A 13,367-nucleotide genomic window follows, 5' to 3' on the forward strand; every position below is an offset into this window, starting at 1 on the left:
AGAGTGAAACATCAATGATGAGAGAGAATCATTGATGGGCCGCCTCCTGCACGCCCCACACTGGGGTATCAGCCGGAAACCCAGCATGTGCTTTGACTGGGAATTGAACCATGACCTCCTGGTTCATAGGTCGATGCTCAACCACTGAGCCACACAGGCCAGGCAATGGGTGTATTTCATGTCCCTGTTCCAAAGAGCCACTCGACTAATGATGCTGTGTCTTCCTCCGGATGGCAGAGCCTCAGCTGGCCCCACGGGGAACCTCTGCCCAAAGTTTCTCTGCTTCTGAGATGGAGGTTTCGTGGACGGCCATCGCCTGGAACAGAATCACGGGCCGTGTGCTGGGCTATGAGGTGAGCCACTGAGGTCCCCTCTCCTGTGTGCACTCCCGGCTCCCAGGCCAGTCTGCTGCTCAGTAACAGCAGTGGATGTCCGAAGCGTTAGGGGCGGTGGTGCCCGGGCCATGACCTCTCCATCAAGCACATCAGTCAAGGGTAGCGATTAAAAGGCGATCCAAGGTGACCTCACTGGTTATTTCTCCTGCAGGCCTGTGGGTTCCCAGGGAGAGGGAAGCTCTAATCCTTCCTTCCCATCTTAAACCTTAGAAGGATTTCAAGGGGATGTCCGTTCTGAGCCAAAACACGACTTGAACAAAAGGTCACTTTGCCTTGCCGGTATGGCTCAATGGTTGAGCATATTACTTATGAAACAGAAGATCATGGTTTGATTCCTGGTGAGGGCACATGCCTGGATAACGGGCTTGATCCCCAGCGGGGGCCGTGCAGGAGGCAGCTGATCCATGATTCTTATCATGGTTCTTTCTATCACTCTCTTCTTTTCCCTTCCAATAAAAATTTTTTAAAAAGAATAAAGAAAAAAAGGTCATCTTGGTGAAGACAGTGAAATAAGAAGAAAAATCCTAGATTTCCTTCAGTTACAACTATTGTCTATGGAGAGTGAGGCCGATCACTTTTGTGTGAAGGTTCATTTCTCCAGAGAAGCCAGCCCTATTCCTCAGCGACACAGGTTTCTTTGGAGTTGGAAGAAAAGTGCAATTCTAAACCTCCTTCCCTGTGCCTCACGCTGCACTCTTCTTTGTTATTTCTTTGCACACGAAGGAAGCCTCTGGTCCAAATACAAAGGTGCACTCCCGGGACAGGTGTCTCACCGCTCCATGCCGGAGTGCCTCACAGGAGCCCAGCCCCCTTCCCCTCCCTGGGCTCATCCTCGTCTCCCTTCTCTGGGATCCTCTCATCATGCCCCACATGGTCTTCCTTCGAGTCCTCAGGACACTGATTCCGGCACCACTCCCTGGAAACAGTCCTCCGCTCTCTTTTCACGCACACAGGGTGTTCCCCCAAAATGCCTCCTCGCTTTGAATAATGGCACAGGCACTGTGGGTACTTCAACTGCATTTTCACACTATCAGTGGCATTTGAGGATGAATTTCCTTTGTTCAGAGCTTAGTCTGGTTGAAAAGGAAGAGACAGCAATTGAGCTACCAGCTGTTCCAGTGTGCACACGTGTTTCAAGGGACAGCTTCTATATTTTAACCTCTTAACTAGATGGTAAGGGCCCAAGGCAGGTTCCACGCCTGATTCTCTGTTGTCTTTTTCAACATGCCTGAAGCTGTGCTAATGCATAGAAAAGGCTCAGTATTAGCTGAATTATTAATTAACCTGTTATTCGAAGAACTCCAGAGGAAATGTGGACAGCAAAGCATCATACCAGAAGTCTCTGATCCATGGTATGAATCCTGTTTGCGTCTGACCTACTATTTATCCTTTATCCAAGCTGGTAACCTTTTTTTTTTTTTTTTTTTTTTTTTTTTAAAGAGGGTAGGAGTTGTTTTTTAAAAATATATATTTTTATTGATTTTAGAGAGGAAGGGTTAGATAGAGAGATAGAAACATCAATAATGAGAAAAAAAATTCATTGATTGGCTGCCTCCTGCCTGTCCCCTACTGGAGATCAAGCCTACAGCCCAGGCATGTGCCCTGACCAGGAATTGTTCTTGTTCATCGGTTGACACAGCTCAGCCACTGAGCCCAATGGCCGGTCCAAGTTGATCATCTTTAGGTATCTCATGAAATACTTTATTTTGTCAATCTAAAAAAAAAACAAAAGCCCACAAGTTCTCTCTTTCCCACTCTGAGTTTGTATTTTTTTTTTGTTGTTGTTGTTCCCTATAAAGAGTAGACTGTATTTTGCTGTTGTTGTATAACCCATTTAATGAGATATTACCCTGCCATTTATGCTCCTGTCTTCCACCTGCTGGGTTGCCGGAAAACCATGACCCCTCCCTCTGTTTCCAGGTCTTATACTGGACTGACAACTCCAGGGAACCCATGATTGGTAAGGTCAGAGTCCATGGAAATGTCACAACCAAGATCATCATGGGGCTGAAGGCCAACACCGTCTACTTTGCCTCCGTCAGAGCTTACAACACAGGTGGGACGGGGCCCTCAAGCCCCCCAGTCAACGTCACGACCAAGAAGTCTCGTAAGTATCCCTCACCCTCCAGGCAGCAGCATCAGCTGTGAATGGAACCGCATGCCTTCCTTCAGCCTCCCCTCTTCGCCTCCCCCACAGCCTTCACTGATTGCTTTGTTTGGTTGATTGGTGATTGGCTTGTCTGTTAAATCTGGATAATTGTTGAAACTTTCTGGTAACAATCAAAATAAACCATTTTGATATTTTTGGAATTCCAAAGAGGAACTATTCTAAGTATGTAGATCAGGGGTAAGGGATCTTTTTTCTAACAAGGGCCATTTGCATATTTATAACATGATTTGTGGGCCATACAAAATTGTCAACTTAAAACTTAGTCTGCTATATTTGGTCAAACATTTCATTAACTCACCCCCAATGCCTTGGCAGGGCCAGACCACATGATTTCACAGGCCTTATATGGCCCAAGGGCCAGAAGTTCCCCACCCCTGATGTAGATGAAATGCAGATGGTGCAGTGCTGAAGGACATGGACTGTGACGCCCCCTCCCAGCCTGAGCCCAATACTGGACCTCCCATCTCAAGAGGTCTCAACACCCTCCCTTGCTCAATGAGGATGGAGTGGAACTGTCCCCTCAAAAACCGTCATAGGGTTTTGTGCAGGAGTGAGAGGGAGAAGAAATAGGACTGTGTGGGACATACTTTCATTAGTGCCTCCTGTCATCTGCTCTTGTTTTATCAGTTGAGTCCCAGAGTGCTCCAGTGGACCCTGCACTGTCAGACCATCTAGGTCTTTCCTTCTAGGACATCTTATCCCTCATTGACCTGGAAGCCCCTGAGATCCAAGAATTAACTCCTCTGCTTCTTTATGTTCCCCTTAATCATCAGCCACTATCTGTCAGAGAAACAGGGCCTGCTACATATGGATCTGGATTTCCATAACATGAGGCATAGCAACAGCTAGGGAAAGGTCTGATCAGATATGACTGAGGGAGAATTGCAATATGTAATTTGCAATTCTCTTTTCATGACTGCATAATGTCTTATATTCCTTATCATTTGGTGAACATAAATTATTTTTTAACAGGATTTTTGCAACGCATTCTTTAGTCTCTGAGTTCTGATGAAAAAGAGTTACAAATTTCCTGAACTTAGAGTAACACAGTGTTGGGCTCTGGGGGTCAGAGTCACATGGCCATGGGCTCCGGGACTCAGGTTATGGACATGTTTTGGGTCCCTTATTCTTTCCATGAAAGTTACAAAATATTGAGCACCTCTGGGCCCAAGACCCTGTGTTAATTTTCTACATCATCTCATTGAATTATTAAATCAATCAAGGTGCTTGGTATTTCAGCTCCTAATTCTGAGAAAACAGGTGCTTGGGAAGATGGTGTTGTGGCGTCTGACCTGCTATGAACATAGGTTCTCTGAAAGTCTCCACCCCACGGACAAAGTGAGGGTTTGCAATCCTCACCTCTAAGCATTCCAATAGTCTCTTTCCCTCCACTCTCCCTCATCTTCAGTCCACACCTCAAACTACCCTCACATTTTCCTTCCTAAAATGGAACCTGTACCCCCTTCTCATCCCAACATTTCATTGTCTCCTCTACTGTGGAGACAAAGATTAAGAGAAACACATACAAAATCATCCATGATCCCTCTAGACTTCCTGCCCAGCCCTTTGCTCCTCAGCCCTGGAGCAGCAGGCATGCTGATCTCGAGTTTCACATTCTGATGTCTGAATTCAAGTAGTCTCTCATCCTAGTGCCCCTGCCATGCCTCTGAACACTCACATGTCTTCTCCTCTCACCAGAGGTCTCCCACAGCTTCCCCTTCAATGCAGGCACATTTTCCTTGGTGCCCACAGCACTGGCTTACTGTGAGATTGTGCTGGACAGAGCTGGAAGAGGGCTTCAGAGGGAAAGAAGGTTGGGAATCTTGGCTCAGCCATGACCTAATTATTTGTTGAAAGTCAGATATGTTGATAGCTCAGAACCCATCTTCTCATCTGAGGAACAGAGGTGACTATGCTTTCCTAGAGTTTTCCCTGAGCACTGAAGGACAGTATGTGCCCACTGGACCCTGGAGGGTGCCAGGCCGGGAGGCACAGGGCACGGGAACACGGTGCCTTTGCTTTTTTTGGAGGTGATTTTGCTCTCATGGCATTTCCTAAAGGAGGAAGGCATCGCTACCTTTACCTTTCCTTCTCTTCACAAACAGTGGTTCAGACACTTCCTTCAAGGACATCCAAGGTAGAAATGAGAAATGGCTTTAATGAGACATTGATGATAGCTCTGATTCCAAGTGCTGTCCCTGCATCAAACTTTTCCATGTCCTTGAGACGTCATCAAAGTTACCTCTGAACAGTGGTGACAGCCCAAATCCTGTCTTCTTCACACATCCATACGGTATACAGTCACTGACTAGGTTCTCAATCAGATATGTGATCATCCATCATACGTATGTCCACTCACATTTACCGAAACCTCTGCCCCTTCTGATTGGGCTAAACAGAAGACAGAGACTTTGGGGGGGCGGGGGGGGACTAGGATGATTCCATCAATCATCCAAGGAAACAGCACCTCTCACGAGCCAGGCACAGGGTTCAGTGCAGTGCCTAATGGAGATGAAGACAGGTGATTTCCTACCTCCCAGCAAGTTCTCTTTAAGTGAGGAGCCAAGAAGAAAAAAACAAACAAACAAACAAACAAAACGAGGCCATGAAATAGCCCATGAATTTATGAGAAGCACCATGAAGAAAGGTAAGAGGCTGAGAAGTCCCTAGGGTAGAGGGCTGCCTGGGGAAGGCCATGTATTTTCATGTGACATAAAGACGGGAGCTGGTGAATAAAGGGCCCAACACAGAGGGAACACACCAGCTTCTGTTTGCATTGCTGCTGGCAATGAGGACAGCTGGCTCTTTAAGCAAATATCGGTGATGTAACAGCCAGTGTAATAACCCAGTGAAAATGAGGTCTTTCCAAAAACCACTGAGGGGCTCTGAAAATACATTGTGATCCACACAGACATCACTTCAATGGAATTTAGATTTACAGCTGAAGAGAGAAAAAATACTTCTGTCAACTCCCAGGGGAAAAGCAAAAGCAAAAAGCACCGCTCCCACCCGAAAGAGGAGTGCAGGCCCAGAGGCAGAACGCGTTTGCAAATGACCATTCCATCTGGCCCCTGACCTGGACTGACCACTCTGAACCGGATTCTTCGGGTTGGAAATATGCAATCAACCCACATTTAGCCATAAAGGGAGCATTAAGCTTTTATTTCATCTTGCACTCATGTTCTCTCTCTCTCTCTTCCCCAGAAGTCAACCCCATGCTGTTACTTAGAACTGTAACATAAGAGGTTGTTTTTTGAATCGAGTTCGCAGTGTGAACCGCAGTTGAATGTAAATGCCATCTACAGGAAAATCGATGGGCTGTGGAGGGCCAGAGCCACTTGCTCTGTCATTTGATTAACAGAAAATGACTTACTCTGTGGAAATTGCCTGCAAATATATATTTTTTTAAAAATTAGAGAAGTGCTTGTTTGTTGAGATTACTGTAGACCAACACATGTGGACATCCACAACACGGCTTTCATGTCATCCACATGACCATGGTTGGTTTGTCAAGATAATAGAAATTTCAGCTTCATCATAGATTTTTGCAATTCAGTTTAATCAGTTATGTATAGCTCATAGGAGATAGAGGGGTAGAAACATCAATGATGAGAGATAATTGTTCATCAGCAGCCTCCTGCACACACCCTACTGAGGACCAAGTCCACAACCTGGGCATGTGCTCTGACCAGGAATCGAACTGTGACCTCCTGGTTCATAGGTTGACTCTCAACCACTGAGCCATGCCCACTGGGCTGAGATGGACCTCTTTATCCGCCTCTCAGAAAGCACATGCAGAACTCAAGCAGGAGTACTACTATTAGGAGGGAGTCTTGAATGTACTCTAATTATATTTAAGAAGTACATCATTTGCAAACTTAGAAATTGTATTATTAGGAATGAACCACTTTGAACTCAATTGAAAAACTGATTATGTCATAACACTGCCTCTCTCAGCACAGAGAATGCACAGATACTGGGCTGCTTAAGAGTACCACTAGCCACACGAGGAATGGTCTGGCTTTTATGTCATGTAGGCGAAACGTTTATCAACTAGAGGATTAGAGTCCCATTCCAAAGCTGTGAGAACCAGGCTTCTTGGCAGAAACTGAAGACAAACTCAGGTCTGTCTGGCTGCAAAGCACAGCTTTTCCTCCCTCCCAGACGGCAGTCTGAGCCATCCAGGCCACTGCCTCTCGGCCCAAGAGCTCACTCCCCATAGAACTGTCCTCACTCTACGTGCACGGATGCCCTGCTCTGCTCTGCTGGGCACAGACACCAGGGCTGACTCAGGGTTACCCCAAGTCCCGCTGGAGCTGGTGGCAGTCAGCTCTGTCCCAGCCTGGGCCGGCCCAGCAGATTCACAGCATTGAAAAGAGTTTTATCTTAACAAACCACCACACCAACCCCAGGCACAGAGCAGATGAAACCCTCAGAATCCATCACTGTGACGTGGAAGGAGGGATTTATCTTCCCTCTGTATTGATTGCACGATGCTGTTAATGATAGTGCTGTTTTGAAGAACAGATAAAAGAAATGTCACCGGAGTAAACTAGACATTCTCTGTGATAGCTGGAGAGAATTCTTATGCTATCTCCTTTAGAGCCCAGAAAGGATTAGAGAAAGCACGCTGGGGTAAATTGAGGGAGGATATTCACAAGATGATTATCACTGAGACTGTGTCCTTCGGAAATAAGCATGCTGAGCAGCAGGCACAGAGCTGACAACAGGCAGAGCCCTCAGCCCTCGGTGGTGACCGGGCTTCTGTTGTCCAGGAATGCCCCGGGCCGGACCGTCTTGTGAATCCACGTGGACGGCTGTAGGTGTGGCCGTGGCAATTAGCCTTGATTGCAGGATGGCATGAGGAGTGGACCAGCCACGCTGTGTCACTGTGGATCTGCCCACAGCCCAGACATGATTAATGTGACCTGAGTCACACAGGACCCGGCAAGTCCTTTATGCGACATCCAGGACATGTGCTGGGGTTGGTGGTGCATTTGAACAGCACACAAGCTCTCAGTAAGATAACAAAGCACATCAGCAAGAATAACTGCAAGTCAGGGTGATAAACTCTAATAAAATATGGACGCAGCCATGTTGCAGCACAGGGCAAACCTCTCTCTGCAGGTCCCCTGTGATGTACGTGCCAAGTGGCTGGTGAACACGGGGGGGGGGAGGGGGACCCCAGTGGGCGTGAAGAGGCAGGGGGACATGTAACACAATGTCGGCCACCCCACCACCCCTCAGGGACACATCCAAAGTTAAACAGCGGTTGAGTCAAAACTCCAAAAGAGATCGTCTCCACTTCCACCCGTGTCATGATGAGTTAACTATCCCACTCTTTCAGCCTCACACATTGAAGTCAGATGCCAAAACCAGCCTGCTGGGCGGCTTTATCTCTGCCGCTGCCTCCCAGCTGAGCTATTTTTAGTCTCACCAGCTTTTTAAATCTTGAGAATCATCATGTGGCCTCCCAGCTCTGAGCAGCAGAGTGTTGTCATGGAGAACACTGGCCTGCCATCAGGGGGCAGGACACTGGGAGGACTCAAGCTGTCCTCCGCCTCAGGCTCTTCACCATGTGGCTTCCCAACCTGGACACCGGCTCTAGCATGTAACATTTACCGGTGGACCCAATCCATTACTTCAGAAGGCCGATTCCAAACCTGTGCTCCCCGCCCCCCCTACTTCCCACGCCTTCTCCCAGAAAACAGCGATCCCAGGGAAGCAGACACCACGGGCTGCACGCTGACAGACACCTCAGGGATGATCATCTGGCTTGTAATGACTTTCCTTTCTCTGTGTATTACATTTCATCCACCTTTCTCCCTCTGAGCCCGGGCACTGGGCTAAGACAGATAGTGGCCAGTCTACCTTGGCAGTCAGCTTTGTCCCAAGAATTCTAGCCGGGACTGCATCTGACCAGAGGAGGTTTCCAACCTCGGGGGTGATGGGCACTGCGACTTCTGCAGGAACCCTGAGGATGACAGAGGGTGATCCTGCGCCCACAGCACACAATGAGACGCTGAGGGGCACTGCCTGGCCTTCTGGTATTCCTCTTACCACCCCAGGCTCTTCCCCATCCTCCCCTGCGTTCTAAGAGCGATCCTGCATCCTTCCCAACGTATTGCTAAATTTTGCTTAAAAAACCTTAACTTGATCGTTACAAAGCGTCCTGGTACAAGATTAAAGAGCTAAAGATGACTAAGGAGGAACCCTCTGTGTTGATACGTGTAAAAGGTTTACAACCTGAATTTGTTTGACATGCGCACTGAGTGACAGCCAAATGCGACACTAGGTAAGGGAGATTCCTCTCCCCAATCCAGTCAGATGTGGCGGAGCAAACAAACTCCACAGCAATGACTAATAAATTGATACTTGGACATGGGGCAAGTCATTATTAATTCATAAGTTTGTCACAGTCATTCCCAATTGACCAGAATTTGAATGGATTTGCTTACTCTAATTAGAATATGTTATTTCAAATGAACTTGAGAATATTTTAGCTTCTGCCATGCTCATCATCCAGCAGTTCCTGTCCCTTTCATGTTGATGTGTCATGGAGTAACCACAAGCTAATGAATATTCATCGAGATCTTTGGTTATCTTTTTAAAGCTCCGAGCCAACCCCCAGCTAACATTGCGTGGAAGCTGACTAATTCCAAATTATGCCTGAACTGGGAGCACGTGAAAACCATGGAAAATGAGTCTGAGGTGCTGGGCTACAAGGTGACTATTTGGTTTTCCCTTTAAGTATGACAGCTAAGTTACTAAAGAACCAAATAGGAAACACATTTCATGCATATGGAAACTGAGGAATCTTCCTAAAATAGGTGTTGAAGATACTGAGAATTGTTGTTGTGAACTTCTTCACTGAAAGTTTTATGTCCTGCCCAGCCGGTGTGGCTCAGTGGCTGAGCATTGACCCATGAACCAGGAGGTTGTGGTTCAATTCTTGGTCAGAGCACATGCCTGGGTTGTGCACTCTGCCCAGTAGGGGGCGTACAGAAGGCAGCCAAGTGGTGATACTCTCTCATCATTGATGTTTCTATCTCTTGATCCCTTTCCCTTCCTCTCTCTGAAATAATATATACATATATTTATTATTTTCATATATATGAAAAAGAAAAAGCTGTATACTGAGGTCCATAATGTGTCCTGGAGCATGAAGAAACAAAACTCTATAGTTTGCAAAAATTTTCTTTAAGTGATTCTCCTTACCATTAAACAAGGAGGGTTTATGTGGGTAGTAAATGTGAGTGAGATGAGAGCGAGGTCTAAGAATATTATTGCAGTAGAATTTCTAGAACTGAGGCTGCAGTAGGATGTGACCATTTACCAATATTAGAAGAGTCAAACAAGAGTCCAGTCAGATACCCAGAGCATATCCCTTCCATCTGAGCTAATGAGATGTCCTCTGGCAAACGCATCTACTCAGAAATCTGAAATGGGGCCCCGCTAACCAGTGGCTTCTCACAGCAGGCTTCAAAGATGATAGCCTGGAGCTATTTAATTAATAGAGATAAATCTACTCTCATTTCAGAAGCATTGGACAAAACAGCAAATCTTTTTCTTAACACTACATTTTCCAAAAAAGGGCATAGATTGGGCACTTCCATCCAAGGAATACAGAATTTAAAAATTTTAAATTATTGATTGATTGTAAAAGAGAGAGCGAGAGAGAGAGATGAACATTAATTTTTAATCCACTTATCTATGCATTTATTGGTTGGTTCTTGTATGTGCCCTGACCAGGGATTGAACCCACAACCTAGTTGTATCAAGATGATGCTCCAATCAACTGAGCATGGGCCAAATGCCAGGGCCAGCATTTATTTATAATGATGTGTCTTTGTGTTCCTTAGGAGTGTTAGGACCTCAGAAAAGAAACATGTCCCTTTAACTTGAGCCACCATTTTATTCAGATTCTGTACAGGCAAAACCGACAGAGTAAAACCCACATTTTGGAGACAAACAACACATCGGCTGAGCTGCTGGTCCCCTTCGAAGAGGACTACCTGATTGAGATAAGGACAGTCAGCGATGGTGGGGACGGAAGCAGCAGCGAGGAAATCAGGATTCCAAAAATGTCCAGTGAGTAGCGTCCACATCGACTGCTGTCGTAGACTTTGATTCCAGCTGCAGCATAACATCTGGGCTCTGCAAACCATTCCGGTTCTTGTTTAAATGTTGGGTGAAAAAAAAAAATAAAAGGTCTGTGTTTCCATTTTAATTTGTGAGCAAGAGGTAATGAGTCCATTTTTCTTTAAATAATCCCTCCGATTTGCAACATGTTTGTATCACACACCAGTATTGTGTTTCCTCGTTCAAATCTCAAACAAACAAACAAACAAACAAACAAAAAAAACCCACAACTGTGGGTCATCATGCATGATTCTTCCTATTGGACAGAAATCACAACACCTGTGTGTGGAGGTGTGCAGGCTTCCGAGCGGGAAGAATATGAAATATGTGCAGAATTCAGCTTTTCCTATGCCTGTGGCAGACATCACCAATCCATCACCGCATTTATGCCAAGCTGAGCCACAGACCCTCTCAGTACAGTGTACTCAGCAGGTAACACGAGGCAGATAGGGCTTGGAACACTGATGCATTCTTCCTGCTGTGGAAGAATCACTCACCCGTCCGCCTGCAGCTGTATCTGCCACCATACGTTGGCCAATCCTCACCTTTCGCTGGGGTCAGAGTTGACCAATTAGGGCATTTTCATTTGTTCATTTTTGCATTGAAAACAGACGTCTTGGGACAGAGGGTAGGGATCTTCCCACAGTAAAACATGATGTAAGAGAAACACGTGTTTGCTCTAAAATACACTATTAGGAGATAAACTATATTATGCATTTGGGTCAGGAAGAATGAAGCTAACAAGTAATGTTACTTATTCTCAGCAGATCGTGTTTTCTTTTTGTTTTCTGCAGGTCTGAGTTCCAGAGGAGTCCCCATTTCAGAACCCGGCATCCACTTCCTGTCTGTGATAATGATTTTTTACTGTTTCGCTCTTAAGCCACTTGAACGGTGAATGGATCCATAAATCTCGAGAGGCTTCTAAAGGCAAATCATTCTGTAAATACCCTCTCTGGCCCCATCCCCAGATACATTCTTAATACCGACTTGTTTGGAAAGAAAAAAAAAAGTATATTATTAAGAGCTTGTAAATATCTATGGTACAGTAATAAAGCAATTTAAACTCTTTTGAATTTTAAAGTTTTTCACATGATTATACATGTTCAGGAGGTGCCAAATTAATCTGGGGACTTCTAACTGCAGTGGCTTTTAAATGACTTCTAGGCAGAGTATAAATAAGTCCTCCTGATGAGGATGATAAATAGGAAATAGATTGCAGCTCTCAGAGCTAAAATGTACATTTTTTACTTGCTCTTGGCAATTTCCGTATTCAAAGTTTTCACCCTACTTAGAAAGAAAATAAGATGATGTGAATATGATTGGGATGATTTGAAATGTACGCATTCCAGGGAGATGTGCTTCGATCTCTGAATCAAGGGGAGACAAGAAATAGTTGGACGCAATAAGAAGTCCATATACATGATCTTCCCAATAGTTTTCAGGAGGTTCGGTATTAATCGTGGCAGAAGCAGGGCCTTATGGCAAAGAAAAAGAAAAGGGAAGTAGACACCCACCTAAAATATTCTACCAACCCTGGAATACAGTAAGCCATTCCTCGTAGCAAAGTTTAATTTTTCAAACAATTCTGTGTTCTGCCAGGGAAAAGGTTGCATGAACAGATTTTAGGGAATCATTATGAGTTGTTAGCAATGGATGTGGCCTTAGTTTTGTACAAGAAATAAGTATAGGAACGGCATTATTTATTTAATCAGGTTTTTGACATTTTGGTCTGGTTATTTATTAGCCAATGTTCTCTCCAGCTCCAAAAATACTCCACACACTGTCCAAGGCTGAGAAAGAGGTTTTGGGTTGACTCCTTGCTGGACACCTGTTTCTGTCCGGGGTCCAGTTCTCAGGGTTGAACAGCATGGAGGAGGACAGGTCACAAGTGGGCCGGGCCATCTGTGAGGACATTCGCTTCCTTCCGGGACTGCCTGGAGGAAGGTCCTGCCTCCCAGCCTAGCAGGTGTTATGTCCTGGGAGCGAGGGGTGAGACCGGGTCCCGGTAGTGTTGCCTTGGTAACATGGTGTGAACTCTTCATCATGCTGAGAATACGCCAACTCTCCTCACAACCATCAATTCTCACAATCCTCACAATTGGATTTTCTCGTTTTTATTTGTAACTATTTCAGAGCTGTTCATAGTACAGGCATTGTCAGCAGCAGATGGACAGTGACTTTTCAGAGCTGTGACCTTGTCCTGCCCGAGCCGTGAGCCACACAGTACAGACTGACCAGCCTTCTGTGCACACCATGACAGCCGATGGAGCAAAATGAATAGGGGACACAGATATTGGGGTACACTTCTGTGACCAACTGCCTGCCCAAGACATCCTTGCGGATCCGAAGAGCCAGCAAAGGCTCACGGTCTCAATGTTTCCTCAACTTGGGGAGAGACCAGGTTTGTGTCCCCCCCAAACCAGAGAGTGGGGGCTAACTTGTCTAAGATTTTTGTTTCTATTGATCAGGTGAATTAAATAGAGTCCTTTGTGTGTAGGAGTCCAAAAGCTCCAAATAGAGTCCAGTCTCATCTCTCACTCTTCTACATTTTCAGGTGGCTTTCATTCATAATTGCTCGAGCACTAAAACTATATTACTCAATATCTAACATTATGTATACATTCATCAATCCATACCATACTTTTCTAAACATAGTTTGG

At 45.6% G+C, this 13,367-nt stretch overlaps 1 protein-coding gene across 2 annotated transcripts in view; it reads left to right on the top strand.

Moving 5' to 3' along the window:
* Nucleotides 1–11,774, top strand: part of CNTN6 (contactin 6) — a 156,782-nt gene extending 145,008 nt beyond the window's left edge. For both annotated transcript variants that reach the window (XM_084902268.1, XM_084902269.1), the window contains 5 exons: nt 238–353; nt 2,316–2,502; nt 9,179–9,291; nt 10,488–10,656; nt 11,502–11,774. In XM_084902268.1, the coding sequence (XP_084758394.1) occupies nt 238–353; nt 2,316–2,502; nt 9,179–9,291; nt 10,488–10,656; nt 11,502–11,602 (686 nt within the window). In that variant the 3' untranslated portion in view covers nt 11,603–11,774. The remainder of the gene's footprint in view (nt 1–237; nt 354–2,315; nt 2,503–9,178; nt 9,292–10,487; nt 10,657–11,501) is intronic.
* Nucleotides 11,775–13,367: the final 1,593 nt, after the last annotated feature.

Source organism: Pipistrellus hanaki (genome assembly GCF_964339955.1).
Source record: "Pipistrellus hanaki genome assembly, chromosome: 13".
Lineage (NCBI taxonomy): Eukaryota > Metazoa > Chordata > Mammalia > Chiroptera > Vespertilionidae > Pipistrellus > Pipistrellus hanaki.